Source organism: Talpa europaea (assembly GCF_964194135.1).
Source record: "Talpa europaea genome assembly, chromosome: 15".
NCBI classification, from domain to species: Eukaryota; Metazoa; Chordata; class Mammalia; order Eulipotyphla; family Talpidae; genus Talpa; species Talpa europaea.
Genome location: NC_140083.1, coordinates 18,157,279 through 18,177,306, shown reverse-complemented (window position 1 = coordinate 18,177,306; position 20,028 = coordinate 18,157,279). Strand labels below are relative to the sequence as shown.

Below are 20,028 nucleotides of genomic sequence, written 5' to 3'. Positions count from 1 at the left end.
ATTTCTGAGTAAACTGAAACAATGCATTTTTTCATGTATTGCATTCAACAGCTACTTACCGACTGTCTCCTAGGAGTGTGAGTACATAACTGGGTGTAATGGACAAAGATAGGATCCCTTACTCAAGGAATGTTCAAGCTGGACCCATTTGAGTTCTGTAGATCTAGTTATCTACTTGACATTTCCACTTGAGTATCTCCAGGCATCTCACATTTAATATCTTCAAAACTCATCTCTGGATCCTGCTTCTATTAGTATCTGCTTCTCTTTCAGCCTTCTTCATCTCACTACCAGCGATGGCAATCCAGCCATCTGGTCACTCTAGATAGGACTTGAGTCATCCTTGATGCCTCCGTCTACCTTGTCTTATATTGAATCAATGCCAACAGATACCCATTCTACCTCTTCAATATTTCTCCATAGCCACTCCCTACATTCCTGTTCAAGGAATCATCATCTCTCCCCTGTAGTAACTTTCTAACTAACCATCCTATTTTACCAGAAAGCCTACAGGACATCTTGGTGTAAAAAAATAAAATATGGCACCCCTATGAGAAAGTGCAACCCTGGCCCAGGGTCTCCATGAACAGACTGGAGCCAGATTTTACCCCTCCCTTGCCCAGTTGACTGGCACCCTTGTGCTTTAGTACTCGTTCAACCATGTACAGTGGCTCTTCTTTCTAGTTCATTCTTCCAGTAGCTGTGGGAGTGATTTTATTAAAATGGAAGTTGGGTTATGCCACTCTTCTTTCTAATAGCATCCCAGTGCTGGTTTTTCATGTCTTCCTTGAGCTCTGAATCAAATCTGGGTTCCATCTACATTATTAATATTAATATCCATCATATCAATATGTTAATTCTATTAATAACCATGAATCGGGTAGGAAATTTTGCTATAAAACTAGCTCTGGGGTAGGTGATAGAATATTAGTCTTTAGAGAGTTGAGAGACACTCCACCAGGTGCAGAGACCACAGTCTGAACACTGGGGCGGTAGCCAGCCTGCAGACACATTTTGTTTGGCTCACACAGCATTTAATTTTTTTTAATTAGTTGTCACTATTTAAAATAGAGATTCCTCTTCAAATATAGATTCTTGGCTCGTTTTCAAAGATTAGAAGATGTGGAGGTATTGGACCATCCTCCTCCATGGCGACAGTTGGCTGGTGCTGAGCAGCAGCTGCTCCTCTTAGCTGGAACATGCACATTCCAGTTCTCCCTACCCTTGTTGATCCCTGCCAGGCCAGGGAGATGTTTACAGAATTCTTTTATTTTACAGGTTAGGAAGTTGAGGCTAGAAAGGTGGCATGACAGTTTCTAGGACTTGTACTGGATCTGCACCCATCTCCCCATTCCTGCTGTCTCTACTGACACACAGCGGCCCCGCAGTGAAGACGGGAAGGAAGCACACTCTGAAACTTGGTTAATTATTCTTCCTGCTACCATTGCTAGCCAATGTGTTTATTAGTTGTTTTACTGATAGCTATGGCCACGTGAAAATGAGAACATACAGTCTTGAAGGCTGAGATGATGTTCCATGAATATCACCTATTGTGCATGAGACTCTTGCCCAAATAAGAAAAGTGGAGAAATGGGGTAATTGAAAATGACAGGGAAAATAGAATCTGGACAGCTGTTGAAAAAGGGGCAGCCTCTTCCTTAAGGTGTCTCAGCTAGGTGGAGTTGCCACATCTTCAGAAATGTGGAAATGGAGATGCAGACAGCAGTGAGTCAGTCACCAGAAATGGACTGGAGAGCAAATCTTTGGGCTCACTCGGTGCCCCATACCACCCTGTCATGGTCTGAGAATTTCTGTAGACAGATCGATCAGTACTAAGAGGGAAATTTGCAGTTTGCCTTGGCAAACAACGACTTTGAGCAATCAAGAGGAACTGAAATGAAACACAGACCTTGAGTCAGATGGAAAGTCTTCATGTGTTCCTCAGAGGAGGTCATATCGTGCCATAAGGACATTAGTCTTGACAACTACCAGGTCCTTGTGGGGCCTGCACCCTCTTTGTACCACAGCCTTGAAGCTGACAGGCCAGACTGCTCCAAGTCATGAGTGACTCTCGGCCTCATCCTCACCACCGCTCTGGCTCCTTTCTCCTAAGCTATAGAAAGGCGAGTTGTTTATTTTTTAAACTTTTTTTTTTAAGATTTGTTTTATTTATACAAGAGCTGGGGTACAGGCCAGATGTGCGGGAGGGTGAGAGGATTCACCAGAGACAGAGCAGGGAACAGAACAGGCAGACTGACTGAAATACACTGCTGAGGGGAGCAGCGGGCGAGACAGGAGAGGTCTTCTGCGCCATGTGGGTTGCTCCACAGCGGGTATGGAACCGGCACTGCAGAGGCTGCAGACAGCTGCACAGTGCTGCGCTCAACCACCTGTGCCACCAGGGAGGCCCAAGGTAGGCTGTTTATAAGGAGAAAATAGGAGTGACAGGACAGCTTCCCAAAGGCAAGTCTTGGAAGGGAGGTAGGATTTTCATGCTTTCACCCTTTCGGCTTTGTCCCTGTTGTATTATTCTTTTTTGTTTGTTTCCCCTTGGAGTCTAAAAATGCATAATGATATCTATTACTACGCCGTCTAGCTCTATTCAAGTGTAGCTACAAACTTCTGCATACATGAACACTCTCATCATTAAGTCAGTGTAAACAGTATATTGTATCATTAAGAGAAATTCTTTGCACATAGATGTAGAAATCAAATTCTCTCTTTCAAATCTCTAGTCATTGCTCAAGAATGGCAATCAGTTTATGATTTCATAGGTTGTCATCTCCTAATGCCGACAGACTAATGAACATGATGATTTATGTAAACGAAATGTCCTCACTTAAGAATAGGTTCACATTGTTGATTTCATTTCTAGAATCCCTGGGGCCTTTTTCTATTTTCCCCTTAAAGAATACATCAAAAAGTGAGTAACAGATTGATAACTAGCACTATCCCGTATGCTCCCTACCCTTATGAGGTACAACAGGAATTTAGCACAAAGGCTGCAAACCTTCCAGAATTTCTGAAAACAGCTGTGCACATTCCAGAACAAAGCAATTCAAATCCTATTAGTTTATCTCACACTGGGTGCCACTAGTTGTAAAACTCATATCTTATCTAAACCCCTGCCCCCTCAACTAAATATATGTATATATAACACCATATATATAATATCTATCTATCTATCTATCTATCTATCTATCTATCTATCTATCTATCTATCTATCTCAGCAGCTTCAAAAGTCAAATTTCTCACTTGAAATTTCCCTGCATTCTCTTTCTTGTGTACTATCACTTACAATAAAGCTTCAGTTCTATCTCACTTATACTGACTCCCACTCAAATTCTTTCCTGCGAAGAAGTCAAGAACCTCAGGGCCCCTCAGCAGCCCTGGGTCACTTAGACCAAAGTAATTTTTTTAAATTTAGACTGAAATTACTTCCACAAATGATGTGTTTTCATTAACTGGTTGGGTCAACAAGAAAAAGGGCTTCTTTTTCTGTTGGTTTTAAGAATTCTCTGCCACCAAGTTCTTACTTGTTCATTATAATACTTCTTCCATTTACTTAATTCAATTGAAGTGTGGATCCACTGCTATTCTTATCTTTATCTGACTTCATCTTTTTAAAAATGAGGTCTTTTTCTTCGCCTGAGCCTCATGAAGTAGAGATAATAATTGTGTTGAGAGTGCAGGGAGAGTTTAGAACTGGATGCGGGATGGAGTGGGGATTTGTCAGGAGAAGGGTGGTTGGAGAGGACTGGTCCAAAGAGATGTTGCTGCCACGGGTTCCCGTCCTAAAAACCCAGCTGCACGAATCTGGGAAACTATCAAATAGCAGGGTCCACAGTTGAAGTGACTTGGGACCAACTGCTGTCCCTCTGCAGTGAAAAATGTGGAGTCATGGAGAACACAGTGATCCAACTGACAAAATAATGAAATAGATGGCATTTCCCCAGTGAATGGAAATTTGCTTTTCACCGTGTTCCAAAAACACTGGCTCCAGTTTGGTGTATGTTGGGTTATTTGTAATAGCTGCGCCGATGGTTCCTGGAAATTCTTCTGTGAGTCCCGCTTTGGTGCAGGCTCTCTGGCCTGCTCTCACCTCCAGGTCACTGTCATGACCCACCCCAGGTCTCATTTTCAGCGTCTCAGCATACTTTCCTGTGCTTCCAGTAATTGATTGTGCAAAACATAAAACCAAAAGCAGATGGAACATATGTAGATAAGCTGTTTTGTTTTTCATCCCTATAATTTCGTAGGTTTGATAGTGCTTCAAATTTCTAACCATAAAAGCTGCTGCTTTGCTCTTTGGGTAAAAGAATATTACATGAGGTTTTCTGTTGTTGTTTTGTCTGGGTTTTTTTTTTTTTTTTCTTCTTCCCCTCCTTTTTTAAAAATAAGTGTTTTGCTGTTGGAGAAGCAAATTAAAAAAACAAACAAACACTTTTTGTGTATTTCACAGATTCCAGAAGACTTAGGAAACTATTACATTGATAATGAAGAATATTTTAGAATGACATCTTAAAGTGAAGCTCAACCCTGGCCTTCTGTTGAGTGGTTTTCCTGAAGGCGCGTACTCTGGGTAGTCATAGCATTCACTGAATAAAATTTTAGATGCTGGTTGTAGCGTTTGCTTCTCCTCCACAAGACATGACTGGCCAGCAGGAGCTAGAAGCTGCCACTGGACAGTGGAGCATGTCTGTGAGAGGTGGGAGCACATTTCAGGAGGTGCCCTTAGGAACCTCTGTCTTTTGTCAATTAAATGCTCATATTATCTTTTCAGTCAAATAGGTGTTACAGCCTGGACTTGCAAGGGGTTTGTTTACGATCAATCATGAGATAAGTTTTATTATTTGTATTTATTAAAGTGTACCTAACCCCAAAACTGATCAGAGCTGTTTCCCTCCAAGAGCCTCAGAACATAAAATGAGTAAATTCTTCGCTGCCAAAATCGTTCTGTTTCCAAGTTGACTCCGGGCTCGACCTTTAGTGGGTGTCTGTCTCTGGGGATCATAGTGCTTGAGAGCTATGTTTGAATCAGCGTGAAATACTCCCCAGTGTCATATTTCTCTCTCAAGGGATTTGTAGACATTCATCTAACCGGACAGAGACAGCAGAGCATAAAGACGCTCATGAGAAGAGCACAGACTCTAGAACCAGGCAGATCTGGGCTTGAAACTGCGCTCTATCAGTGATTAGGTACAAGTCCATTCAGCTTTTCTTAATTTTTTTTTATTGTTTAACTTTCATTGTGCAGCTTTTTTTCAACATCTGTGTATGCCACTTCTTGACCACCACTCATGGTCTAGTTCCCACCCATCACCACTCAATAGGTGCCCTTTATATCCACTCATCTTACCCACCCTGTGTCTTTCCTCCCCTCCCCTGGCAACCACCTTCTGTTGTCAGATTCCAAGAGTTTGTGTTTTGTTTGTTCATTCGCTTTGTTTCTTTATCTTGTATATATAAATGATCTCATACAGTATTTGTCTTTCTCTGACTATTTCACTTAGCATAATCCCCTCAAGGTCCATCCATGTTGCAAATGGCAAGATATCAATTGATGCAGCCATAAGGAAAACGGTATGGTGATTTCTCAGAAAATTAAGAATAGAAATACTATATGACTCCAGCTATGCCATTAGTGGGTGTTTATCTAAAGAATATGAAAAGAAATTCAAAAAGATACATGCAGCATTATATTTATTGCTATATTATTCACAATATATTTATTGCTGCATTATTCACAATAACAAGATATGGAAATAATCTAAGTGTCCATCAGCAGGTGAATGTGTGAAGAAGATACGGTGTAGACACACAATGGAATACTGCTCAGCTCTGTATACCTCCTAATACAAATATGTATGGCTTTACAATGTCCTGGCCAGTGATGTCCCACACCCATGATGGTCCCCATAGGCTCTGCCATGTAGTGCGGGTATGTAGGTAGCTCTGCTGTCAAGCTTTGTGTGAGTACATTCTAGGGCATTTGCACAGTAACAATCACCTAGCAACATCTTTCCCAGAATGTATCTCCATGTTAACCAATGCATGGGTATATTATTGTCCTTTGTATAAACGAGTGTGATGCTAATACCTACTGCACAGTGATGATTTTAAGAGTCAATACATTTGTTCTTTCCTGGCGCTTGTTTTAAAACAATACGAGGAAGGAACACACTTATATGAGCACACTTTGCAACCAAACAAAACTATGCTTGAAACTATAGGCTTGGAGCAGGGCATTTGTCTTATTAGTCCTGTGGGGAAAGGAAACAACTTACTTTGCATCTCTTCTCTTTTTTCTACCCCGTAGCTAGGAGAAGAATCTAGTGCCTGACTAAGATGAGGATAACAGTAGACCAAGAGAACCTCTCTGTAGCCTTTTCTCAGCCCTCTGGTAAAGAAAGAGACACCACACCAAGAAGGGGAAAACAGGAAGTCCCTACCAATCTTACCCCTCACTGCCCTGGGCCCTCCCACCGAGGAGGGCAGGCATACCAGCAATACAGCACTCACTAGACCCTCCTCACGTCAACCTGATGGGATAGTTTTTTCCATTAAAAGTACAGTTCCTTTTAAGTGGACCAAAAATGAAATGAAGACATCCTCAGAATCTGACAGGTACTTCTGGGGCTCTGCACATTTATTTTCTGCTCTACCTACAAAGTGTATAAGTGGAAGGGCAAAACTGTCTTCAGGAACATCTGAAAGCCAGGAACTTATTAACAGGCTTGACACCTGCCTCTGTGAGAAATTTCAGAGGCCAGAGATATTCTCTGTAACTCGAGGTCCATCTGTTGCACAGATTTTTAATTCAGATACTCTTCCTTCTCAAGCCAAGGCTGAGAGAGCAGCCAATTTTGTGGAAAGATCACTTTAATAAGAAACGAATAAAACTATCAATGTTAAATAAAATAGACCACTGTAAAACTTGGGTTAGATCCCATAGGGAAGAGTATGTGAGATTAACTGCATTATATAACAAGACTGCCTTTAATAGCTGGCATGGCTCTTTTTGTTGTTGCAAGGGAGAAGCCTCCAAGGCTGGGGTCAGAGCACATGATATTATTTTAAAGTACTGCAGCCTCTGGAATTTTTCCTTGGAGAAATGTCCAGAATCAGAGTTTTACTTTGATTTATGGTTGCTTTAGATCTTTAACACCATATATTTTCAAAGCTTACAGCCTCTGCTTCCAGCAGCCCAGGGGTGAGTTTCTCGTACTTTGAAAGATCATTTTCAAATGGGAAGTTTCAAAATTATGCAAAAAGGAAGTTTTACAGAACAGGGTATTCAAGTGATTTTAAAGGAGCAGAAAGGATAAGGCTATAAAGGCAAGTTATGAGCCTTTTTCTCAGCATCACAAACGTGTGATGACTTGACGGAGAGGGGATGGCTGGGGAGAAAAGTGGGCAGTTTTCAAAGGGGCACTGCATGCACTCAGCAGATATCGCTGGGCCAGACCCTCATCGGTCAGACCTTAAAGATTCACCATCAGGGACAGTTGACAAACAAGCATTAGGTTGAGCCATGTGAAGCTGCCATCTTTTAGGTCTAAAATTGTAGTGCACTGGCAGTTTCATATGGCTCACTTTAATAATTACATGAAAACTACACAGTAAGGAAGGTTGCAGTAGGACCAGCATGCAGGGCTTATGCATGCTAACACTATGACACTAGGCTTATGCTAACACTATGACACTAGGACAAATCTTGAATAAGGGACAAGAAGAGGACAGCACAACCAAATATTGTATTTTTATCTGTTTAAAATGATTTATTCAGGTATAGCCATGCAATAAACGGCACATATTCTTTATATACAATTTTTAATGAAAAAGAACTTTAATACAATTAGTGTATGATAGAGAAGAAGAGAAAGACTATAGTTAAAATAGTTTCTAATTACACACCCAGAGTTACCCATCCTCTCGCAGGTAAATGCCTAGTCAAACAGGGTTGAACCAAAGCAGGGCCACTGAAGAGCAAAATTTTGCTACAAGTCTAAGGCATCTTTTGGTGGGCACCCATTGGAAAGGGGCAGAAGGGGCCAGGCAAGTCCAGGGCTCTTACAGGGGTCTCTTTCTAGTGTCTCCGTCCATGTTTCCCAAGTCTCTGGTGCAAGTCCAAAGCCAAGAAGCAAGTGCAGCTTCTTCACATGTCTCTCTGCTCCATGTGCCTCCTCCAGGTCTTCTTCATATATAATTTGATAAGTTTTGACACATGTATATACCCATGAAACCATTACTGCAGTCAAAATAATGAGCATATCTCTTGCACCCAAAAGTCTCACATCCTTTTCTCATTCCTTCTTCCCACTGTTCCATGCTCAGACAGTGACCTGCTCTCTATCATTGTCTATTAGTTTCTTTTCTAGAATTTCATGTAAATGGAATTACATTTTTTGTAAATGGTCTGGCTTCTTTATGCATAATTTTTAGATTCATTCATGTTGAAGTATGTATCAGTATTTCATTCTAATTACAGAACAATGAAGTACTCTTCATTGTACAAACAGACCGTTCACCTGTTGATGGACACTGGTTTTGTTGGCTATTACAAATAAAGCTGCTACACATATTCACATGCAAGTCTTTGTATGGACATGAGTTTTGTTTTCTTTCTAATACACCTAGGAGAGGAATGACTGGATTGTGTGGTTGGGTATGTGTCATTTTTAAGAGACCACCAAACTGTTTTCTATAGTGGTTGTCCCATTTTATGTTCCTCCCACCAGTATGAGAGAGTTTCAATACCTTATGTCCTTGCCAGTCTCCTTAACATGTACCATTCCATTAGGCGTATGGTGGAATCTCATTGTGATTTTAACGAACATTTCTCTAATGACATGTTGGGGGTGTTTTCATACGTTCATTTGCCATCATATATCCTCTTAGCCGAAGTGTCTGTTCAAATCTTTGCCCATTTCAAAATCGGGTTGTTGGTTTTCTTCTTAGGCTTTGAGAATTCTTGTTATATGCTGTAGGGAGTCCCTTATAAGATGTATAATTTGCAAATATTTTCTTCCTATCTGTCGTTTATCTTTTCATTCTCTTAACAGTGTCTTTCAAAGAGCAGAAGTTTTACATTTTGGTGACATCCAATTTGTCAGTTTGCTCTTTTAGGAATTATGTTTTTTGCTGTTATTTCTTTTTTTTTTTTTTTTTTTTTTTTTTTTTTTATAGAGGCATGCTTTATTTGTTTGCTGGTTTGTTTGCTGGTTTGTTTGTTTGTTTTGTTTATACATGCACTGGGTACAGTCAGAAGTGCGGGAGGGTGAGAGAATTCACCAGAGCCAGAGCGGGGAGCAGAGCAGGCAGAAGGACCGAAGTACACTGCTGAGGGGAGCAGCGGGCGGCAGGAGAGGTCTGCGCGCCATGTGGGACCCTCCTCTGGTGGCCGGGGAGCAGCCGGGGATCGAACCGGCGCCGCAAAGGCCGCGCGCAGTTTCGCAACCCAGCGCTCAACCACTGCGCCACCGGGGAGGCCCTTTTGCTGTTATTTCTTAAGAATCATTGCCTAAACTAAAGTTGCAAGCGTTTTTTTGGTAACTTCTTTTTTGTTTTCTCCTAGAAGTTATATAGCTTTAGATCTTTTATTTGAGTCTGTGATTCATTGAGCTAATTTTTATAAATGGTGTGAGGTGTGGATTGAAGTTCTATCTTTTTTGTGGGTGTGATATACATAGCCAGTTATTTCAGCATCATTTGTTAGAATGACCAGCCTTTCTCTACTGACTTGTCTGTGTGTCAGTGGAGACACACTGTACATAGAGGTGGACTATTTCTGGGCTATCGTCTCTTCCATTCTTATGTTTGCACCTCTTTTCACTAACATCACAGTTTTCATTTTTTTTGGCTTTAGACCAAGTCTTGAAGTCAGGTAGTGTAATTTCTCCAACTTTGTTCTTTTCCAAAATTACTTTGGCTATTCTAGTTCCTTCAGCTCTCCCCATAAGTTTTTGAATCAGCTTGTCAACTTAAAATGTGGTGGGATTTTGATTGAGAGTGATTGGATTGAGAGTGTCTGGGCTTTCATGGATATGTGTCTATGGGAGGAAGGTATTCAAACATCACTTTTATATTTTAAAAACTGGAATTTTGAGATCAATGCAGCATTTAAAAAATTTTCCACAGGCTTGCTTCCAACTTTATTGAAAACCCACCTGTGCAAAATGGCATTATTCAGTGCCAGTGGGTACAACGAAAAATAAAATTTTCTAATTTTGCTCTTTATTTCCTATGATTCCACTCTTTTTTTCTCTGTCTCCTCTGAAACAGAAAGAGAATAAAGACTTTATCTCAGGCACCTTTTACCCCTGAGAAGAGATCATAGATACTTGGGAGCATCTGTGCTTTCTTGAGTGAGAAGGATCTTTTTTTGCTCCCTTCCCCCAGATGGTTGGAGGCTCTTTCATCATGCATTAGACTACCTCCCTGTACTCATTTCCTCCTTTTGCTTGCTGTATGGCTCACACAAATCAGGCCTGAGTGATCTTGAACGTTGGAAAGTAGCCTGCCCTCTGGGTTGTCACATGCAGTGTGAGCACGTAGATATCTGGATATAGGGAGGAGGGGGAGCCAGCACGAGGATGACTCTGGGAACAGACAAGCAGACCCACAAATCTGGAGTTTTGTAAAACCTCCGAATTTCCAAATATTCTCTGTGGGTTTTTTTTTTTTTTTTTTTGAATGGTGCAGGGCGGATGAAACTCATCTGAGGCCCAACTTCAGTGCATCAGCTGCCAGTTTGCAGTCTCTGTGCTTTGCTTTCAGGGTCAGCTTTTTCATAAGCTCCTAAGGGATTCATTTCAGCCATTGCTTTTTGAGCATTCATGATGTGCCAAGAAGTGGCTGGTTCCCAGGAAATTGTTTTGGGGAATAGGAAAGATCCTTCCCTCCCTCACCCCAATGCTCAAGGAGCTTCTGTGCTAATGTGGGCCTTAGGTGTGGCACAGAGGGGCATTCCATTGCCACCTCCCATTCTCTCCTATTTGGTTCTTTCCTGACTCCTACATGTCACTTATTTCAGAACTCAGTGAAAGGCATGATTGATTATGCTTGGAGGACTTCTCCAGGGAGGTGGCATGTAAGCTATTATGAAATATAGAGTATAAATCTGAATGGACACTAGAATATTGTCCAACTTCCAGTTGAGGTAGAACATAAAGTCAGTGTAGTGGTTGCTAATCAAGACTGAAATAAAGTAGCATAGCATCCAGCAAAGTATTTCTTGTCTTGTTAAACTTTCAGTTTCACACACACATACATGCGTATGCTTCTGATACATATATAACCAAGGAGATTCTTGGTTAAAAAAACATGGTTTGGAAAAATTTTTATTTTTGAGACTGTTAACAAAAAAAATTAAAAGCATATTTACTAAAGACACCCCTGTGTTGTTGGTGAGATACTTTTATAAATGTGCCCCTCAACTTGTTAATTCTAACTACTTACTTACAACTATTGATATAAAGAGGTACCTGCTGGGATAGGCGTCCATAGATCCGCTGCCTTCCCAAACTCCATGCTAATTAAGTGAGCAAGTGACTTAAATTTCCTTGATTTTATTTCCTTGGCTGGTAAAATAATTGATTTAGATAGTTCTCAAGCCCTTAGTTGCACAGAGGTGCTTCAGACAAACTGCAAACAACTCATATCATAGCTGAATTTGCCCACTACTCCATCATGAGCACAAAAAAGTGCATGATAACATAGCAGATCTCTGTTAATAATTGCTGGATTAATGTATTTATCCTCAGAGAGCTATTGCATTTTATATGACATTAACCTGTTTGAATTAGTTGAAAAATTATTACTGAAGTCTCATGATAGGCACAAAATTTGAAATAATGCAAACCCTAGAAAATTAAAATTTTGTTAAAAATCATAAAATTCAAAAGCCAAATGGAAAACTCTGCTGTGCTTGGCTCTTGCTACATGGCAATGTTCCTGTGCTTTGCCAGGCCAATCTCTCATTATGTGAGATCTTTGGAATGTCTCCCCTTCATAAAATGCAACTGCTTTATGTGGTTGGTTGGTTGTTTTTATTTAAAGTCTTAAAAGATATTTCTTGGGTGCTGCTATGTCTAAGACATTTTCTAGATTCTTGATATGAACAAGATTGATTCACTTCCATTCTTACTAGAGCTCACAGCTCACTAGGGCTGATGCCAAATGCTTTCACACTGAGTTCAAATGTTCTTGCAGGTTGATATCTTTGGGCAGAGCCAGTATTCAGTCTTGACCTGTACCTCTGTCCAATTAATATGCAATCAGGTCATTGATTTGGAAGTGGTTGATCTGATTAATCCTAATTCTGTGAGACTGTCATCTCCCTGTTGCTGATTCCAAATTTAAGGGCTCAGAAGTAGAATTGCACTCACTCGTTACTGTTGTTTTTTATGTTTGTTTTTGCTAAGATCATGTTGCATTTAAAACATCTGAACCTTTCCTCTTATACTGTATTGAGGTAGGCTGAAAACATTCTATACTTTTATGATTGATTTTTTATAGCTTTATAGGATGTCACATTTTCCCCAAAACAAATTAAATCTTGGTAGTATCATTCCATCAGTCCATCCAGATTTTTTTTTTATTTTGTCAATCACCATACTTTTGGTCCCAAATTTAAAATCCTGCTTTCTAACTCTCTCCCTTAGGTTGCTTAGATAAGAGAACCGAGTCTCATTTCTAACATTACTATTGTGTCATGGCCTTGAAATTTGCTTGGCAAATTTACATACCTTTTTTTGTTTCTTTGGTCTTATCACCACACCAGTCAACCCAACTAACTTCATCAAAGGAAAGTACTTTTGATGCCTGAAGCCAATTGCATGTAATCACTGATTAATGATGATCTTATCCTCCTTCCAGGCAGATTTAGGGCTGATTAGGAAAGCTTACATCTCTGAGAGTTGTTATTTTATAATTTATAATATGCAACTGAAGCTCTTAAACTGACCCTCTCTCTACTCTTTCCTGCACCGGAACCGGTAACAAAGATCATATCAGCAGACAGCAGGCCAGCATGTTTTCTTGGGTATTAGCTTAAATATTCACGTGTTTGATCTTGAAGACGGAAATAAAATCACAAATATTTTTAAACAGTTTGGGGAATAATCATATGTAGAAAATAATATGATTAAGGAGTTTATTTTCCCTATTTTAAAAAGGAAAAACTCAAAACTTTCTATCCCTATAATGTAAATTCCATATGAAGGAATCTTTAATGCTGTTTGCTAGTAGCCTGTGAGAAAGCAGTGTGATCACCAGTGTTGAGAATTTACATTAGTCATTTGTGCATTCTGAGTAACTGACAAGACATTTTGGAATTCAGTCCCAACAAACTATGATTTTAATTTCCTTTTTTTTTTCCAAAGATTTATTTATGTATTTATACAAGCACTGGGTACAGTCAGAAGCGCTGGAGGGGGAGAGAATTCACCAGAGCCAGAGAGGGGAACAGAACAGGCAGACTGACGAAATACACTGCTGAGGGGAGCAGCGGGCGTGGCAAGAGAGGTCTGCCACACCATTTGGGACCCTCGCCTGTGGCCGGGGATCGAACTGGCACTGCAGAGGCTGCGGGCAGCTTTGCAGCCCAGCCCTCAACCACTGTGCCACCAGGGGCGGCCCTATGATTTTAATTTCAAAGGTAGTTTTTAAAGTTCATTTTTCAATAATCCAAGTAATTTTTGCCATCTGCCAATGAATTTGTGACTTGGAAATATTAGAAACAGAGCCCCATTATGTGTTCATGGATGGGAGGCACTGTGGCCATTGTGGGGGCCCGTCCTCCATTAAAAACTAGTAGGAACTACATTTTGTTGGTTAAAAGTTGAGTGTGTTGCTCTTACATATTACAACATTTTCTTTGACTTAAGTTTATTTTTTTCTCCTGATTTTAAGAAATTAAAACATGTTCATGTACCCTGGAATGGATTGCAGGCTCAAGACACATTGGCTTCAGGCATCAATGAATAAGTTGGCTCTGATTTGAAGTTAGTTATTATCTTTCTCTTCCACTTATTCATTTTACTTTTATGTTTAATGTGTATAATTTTTTTAAATCTTTTTTTTTAAATAGAGGCATGTTTATTTATTTGTTTGTTTGTTTGTTTGTTTTGTTTATACATGCACTGGGTACAGTCAGAAGCGCAGGAGGGTGAGAGAATTCACCAGAGTCAGAGCAGGGAGCAGGACAGACAGACTGACGAAATACACTGCTGGGGGGAGCAGTGGGCAGCAGGAGAGGTCTGCGCGCCATGTGGGACCCTCCTCTGGTGGCCGGGGAGCAGCTGGGGATCAAACCGGTGCTGCAGAGGCCGCGGGCAGCTTCGCAACCCAGTGCTCAACCGCTGTACCACCGGGGAGGCCTTAATGTGTATAATTTTTGATGAGAAAAGCCAACTCCATTTCCATAGACCTCAATAAGCAACTGAATATTTGGTAGTAGGGACCTATATTGACACTGACTATGTCAACAACCATTTTAAACCTGATGCAAAACGCCTTTTAAAAATTGGTAAAGTGAAAATGCATGTCCTTTGCATAACTGATTCAAGCCATTTACATGATCTAAAGCTATCAGCTCTTTCCCATTTTGTAATTTCAAAGAGTGTATAATGATCACGCAATAGCACCTTCTCCTCTAATCCCCCTTCCTTTCCTATAATAATGAAAAAACTTGTTTTTCTCTTTTATACCATCTGGTGTTTTTAAGGCTTAATAATAGAAGGTCAAATGTTATTTCTCACTCATTCATATTATAATAGTGGCTGCTGTTACAGAATGATACTTGCTCATTATGATAAATTCAAGGAATGCAAAAAAAGTTTTAAAAAATCACAAATCCTGTCTCTCAGAAATAAGCCTCATTAACAATAAGTGAATATCCTGTTCGACATCTCTGTAAGCATGTTTGTAGATGGGAAAATGAATGGATGGATAAGAGAGAGAGAAAGAAAGAAAGAATTTCATAATAGTGTGAAGATACACACACACACGACAAGTTCCTCAGCCTTTGAGGAGCTTCTTTTCTAGCAGAGATGGAATGCGTGTGTGTGTAGGGCAGGTAACAACAACCAATATAGCTCACCCATAAAATATATTAGAAGGTGGCATGTGGATAAGGGGGAATCACAGAGAGGAAGGGCAGTGTGATTGACAATAAGGCAGTAGGGGGTGGGGAAGGCTCCAGTGAGAAGTCACATTTGATAGAGGGAGTCAGCAGAAGAACGTTCCAGGGAGAGAGGTCAGCCAGGGCAAGACTCTAGGTTCCAGGCTGGCTGGTGTGTCCAAGAGGTAGGTGAATGCCAGATTGATGGAATTGGGTCAGGCCTCTGCAAATATGTGGAAAAAATGAATAACCCAGCAAGTTGTGAGCTAAACCTTTAAACTTTTTATGCTTTTCCAAAAAGATTACTGATATTCAATTCACTGTTGTAGTTTTTTTATACTATAGAATGGTAAGTTTCCATGGGTGATGCTTAAAAATCAAAAGAAAAAAGCAAAACCCATTACTGACCTCTCCCACACTCAATTAATGGTTCTGTCTTAAAAGACATGTAGGGAAACGTGATTCAACAGTAAATGGATAATGATTGTTTAATGAAAAATGAAAAAAATAAGATTGGTTAAAAATAACAAAATTGTTTTAAATGATAGTGTAAATGTTACATCTAAAAAAGACCCTAGAAGTTAACTGGTCTTACCTTTTACAAGTGAGAAATCGCCACACCAACTCACTTTCCCATAAAATGAGTAAGGTGTACAAACTTATAAAGGGAATAAAATTATGTAAATTGTTTAAAGTCATATTCATAATTTAAGTGTAATATTAAATTAATATAATGTGATACAAAGTTGTTTTGTAAATAGTATTCAACAGTGAAGGCAATGAGCAATCTCAGTGAAAGAAATCAAAGAATACAGTTACCATGAGCATTTCTTGAAATAAACAACACCCTATGATGAAATTGACCCAAATGGCTCAAATCCAACTAACAGACTCATGGCTAAAAAGAGTATCAATAGGGCCTCCCCGGTGGTGCAGCAGTTGAGCGCTGGACTGAGAAGCTGCCCGCGGGCGAGGGTCCCACATGGCGCGCAGACCTCTCCTGCACCGTCCACTGCTCCCCTCAGCAGTGTGCTTCGTCGGTCTGCCTGTTCTGTTCGCCGCTCTGGCGCTGGTGAATTCTCTCACCCTCCCGCGCTTCTGACTGTACCCAGGTCTTGTATAAATAAATAAATGAATAAATGAATAAATAAATAAATAAATCTTAAAAAAAAAAGAGTATCAATAGAAAATGCCCAATAAAGTATTCAAACCATTATAATGTAGGCTTAAGACTGAACAACTCATGTAGATTGTTGTTACAGAAGCATATAAATATTATACAGTGGATATTAAAGCAACAAAAATCAAGAGGTGTGATGGAAAGGGAGAGGAAATGCAAAATGTTAACTAAAGAGCATTAATATGAAAATATAGTTAACCTCTTAAGTTTTCATAAATTTTTTTGTCAGCATTAAATTGTATGTATGGTATATTGTTTTTAAAATATCTGCAGGTCAGAAAGCTGTGTTGTTTCACTTCTGCTTTTTTGCTAAATTCAAGCAAAATAAAACAAACTCTTCTTCGAAAATAGCTATTATCCTTTTAACAGTATGTCCCAAATGATGTTCACCAGCTGTAAAATCAACGGTGGAATATTGGATAATGTAGTTTCTTCTTTGTGTTTTTTTAATGTTGTTTGAATTTTTAATAAGTCCATATTTTTATAAACATGCTCATATTTTTATAAAACCCATAAAATCATTGTAAACATATAGTATTGGTGAGTAGTGTCATGATTTTTTTTTTTTTGGTTCTAGTCGTTTTTTTAAAACTGGAATCTTGGGTCTCCCCAGTGGCACAGAAGGTTGAGCGCAGCACTGTGAAGCTGTCCACAGCCTCTGCAGTGTTGGTTCGATTCCTGGCCAGCCAGGGAGATACCCACATGGCGTGGCAGACCTCTCCTGTCTTGCCCACTGCTTCCCTCGGCAGTGTTTTCGATTGTCTGCCTGTTCTGCTCCCTGCTCTGTCTCTGGTGAATTCTCTCACCCTCCCATGCCTCTGGCCAGTACCCCAGTGCTTGTATAAATAAATCTTTAAAAAAAATAAAAACTGTAATCTTGACAAATGATAGAAAGTATCCTTAGCAATAATTCTTATAAGTCATGCCCAAGATATTGGCAGCTGCCTAGCAGCCTGAGGCATGTACACTGAAAAACATAAGTTCTCCTAATAGAATGCCTTCTGATTGAATTCATAAATCAAGACAATGAGCTGGTGAGTGTGAAGTGAGATGACCCAAATCACTCTGATGCTGATGATTAGAAAGTGTACAATGTACTACTTTGCAGACGGCTAAACCAGGAATGTGAAAACCTCGATTCTATCACCCTCTAAACTAGCACCATAATTTTGAATATCTAGAGTTCTTCTCAATCTCTGCACTTTGCTACAGTGAACTTCTTTCATGTCCTTGAATGTGCCTCAGGACCTTTGCACATGCAGTTCCCTCAGCACAGGACACCCTTCCTTAACTTTCCCTTCACTGAGTTCCTCTTTCTCATGGTCAGGGTTTAACTTTAACCTTCCTCTGGAAGGCACTTCTCATGGGATGTGCTCAGCACATCAGTAGTTATTCACTTAATGTCCAGTTTTCTTAGCACACAGGCCTCTGGGAGGATGGAATCCAGCTTAGGAAGTGCAAGGTCAGGTTCTCTCATTGCCCTTCCACAGCACATGCTTTCTCTTCCCCCTCTGGGATCTGCCGGGAAGGTGACCCTACTCTGGCCTCTGCTGGAACAGTGAACTTGGTTCTCCTCTCTTCCTGCTACCTCATGACCTCGAAGTTTTATTTATTTTTTCTCAGCAGGCCTCTTGGCTCCTGCTTCTGTTAGGAATTGCAGAGAGTATAGCTATTCTGTTTAGCCTTTCACCATTCGGTACTAGCTGTTCCTTCCGGAGGGAGCATCAGTCCTGTGCCCACAGGTCAGTGCCCACAGGTCAGTGTGGGAGAGAACTGGCACCCATGTAGGCATCTGGAATTACCACAGAACCGCCTGCTCAGCCTCTGTGGTAAAGAGATGAAAGTGGAAAAAAGCATGTTACAAAGCAATATGTAATTCTAAATGTCTGTTTTATATACAACAAGTGAAAGCAAACGGATCAAATTATTCTCTGTGGGCTTCTCTGATGAGATTTCTGGTTATTTTTATTTTTTGTTTTCAAATTTTTTGTAATGAACATTTTCATAGGTGCTGCATGATATTTCATAATCCCTTTTATAAGGCTTTGTACTGAACAGACCCCAGAAAGACTCGGAAAACCTGGCCACCCCGCTGTGGGAAGTGTATCATTCCCTCCCCATGCTTTTCATTTCTTCTTCCACTTAATATATTCATTTACTCTGTTCATCTTTATGTCTTTCTCCTCCTCAGGTGACCCGGTGACTGGAATTCCCCCCAACATTCTCCACAGCTCCCCATCGGACCGGCAGATTAACCAGCTGGCTCAGAGGCTGGGCCCAGAGTGGGAAGCCGTGGCGCTGTCTCTGGGGCTGTCCCAGGCGGACATCTACCGCTGCAAGGCCGACCACCCCCACAGCGTGCACGCGCAGATGGTAGAGGCCTTTGTGCGCTGGAGGCAGCGCTTTGGGAAGCAGGCCACCTTCCAGAGCTTGCACAGAGGCCTCCAGGCCATGGAGGTGGACCCCTCAGTGCTTCAGCACATGCTGGAATGACGTGCCTGCATTAACTGGGTGCTCGGGAGCACGTCCCCAAGTCACATGTGCCGAATCCTGACTTTCACCTGGTGGGTAGTTTTTTTGGAGGGTTTTTGTTTGTTTGTTTGAGCTTTGATTTTTCATGATCCTTAAATGAAAGGAGAAAACAGGATTTCCATTTGAAATTACCTACAGCTAGATTATTCAGTAGATCTCTCATAGTGGCTTCAGAGTTTATTGTTTTTAATTGCTTGGAGATTGCATTGTTTGGTTATCTTTTGATAGACTCTAGATCTAGTGGCTCTAAAAAAATAATATTGTGTTACCAGCAATTGTCTTATATGTAAAATATCCATTTTTATGTTGCCTGGGAACTGAACTGTGGCCTTTGCTATTAATAATAATGATGGGAATAAAAAGTGAATTACTGCATTATATATAATGTAGCCCTTTCAGGAGAAAGCATTATTTGTTTTTTCCCTCATTCTTGAATTGCATAGATTAAGGATGTAAAACTCCTGTAGTCGTTTCTCTGGAACATAATTGATAGTAACACAGGGAAATGGTTGCTTCCTCCAGTCAAGATAAATAGCACAGGCATGGTGTCTACATTAAATTTAAAACATTAAAGCTCCCTGCAAAGAGCAGTTCAGGTACCAGCATGCATACCTGAGCCCTTCGTCTTTAAAGGATTGCTTAAGAAAACCCTGTGCCTTTTATTTAAAGGTTTACTTGGGGGACTAAAGGGTTGTGGTCTTTCCATTAAGGCCTTGATGATTGAGGTGTTGTTCTAAGGAGTATGATTGAGTCTTCTCTTATTACTAACATATCATATTTGTCAAATGTTTTACTGCTTCAAGACTTCATATATGGAACCTTACAAAAATCCTATGAAGTAGCTGGTAAGACAGGTGACCTTCTGTAGCAAACGTAAATGGTTGACCTGAGGTCAGTGAACTACAACTTGTGTCCTTGGCACAACACTCTGTGAGCCTCCCAAATGTTCTGTGCTTCTCCTCCTCGTCTTTGGAAGAGGCTTGTGTCCTGCTCGCCACCTGACAGAAGTATCTCCTCAGACAGGTGACTTCACCTGTAAGCCTCTGTTTTCTCACTTGTTGAATGGTAAATGCTTGTCCTTACATCTAAAGTTTTCATGATGATTAAAGGAATAATGTCTGCCCAGAGCTCCTCTAGTGCCTGGCCATCATCTGCTCTCCGGAAACAGTAGCTGTAATTTGCTGCTGTGGC

The 20,028-nt window shown here is 40.5% G+C and overlaps 1 protein-coding gene across 1 annotated transcript in view; it reads left to right on the top strand.

Annotated features, from left to right (window-relative positions):
* Positions 1-18,798, top strand: part of CRADD (CARD and death domain containing adaptor protein) — a gene marked incomplete at both ends in the record, with an annotated part of 125,965 nt that extends 107,167 nt beyond the window's left edge. Inside the window, one exon of the mRNA XM_084256202.1 lies at positions 18,497-18,798. Coding sequence (XP_084112328.1) covers positions 18,497-18,798 — 302 coding nt within the window. The remainder of the gene's footprint in view (positions 1-18,496) is intronic.
* Between the last annotated feature and the right edge of the window lie 1,230 nt (positions 18,799-20,028).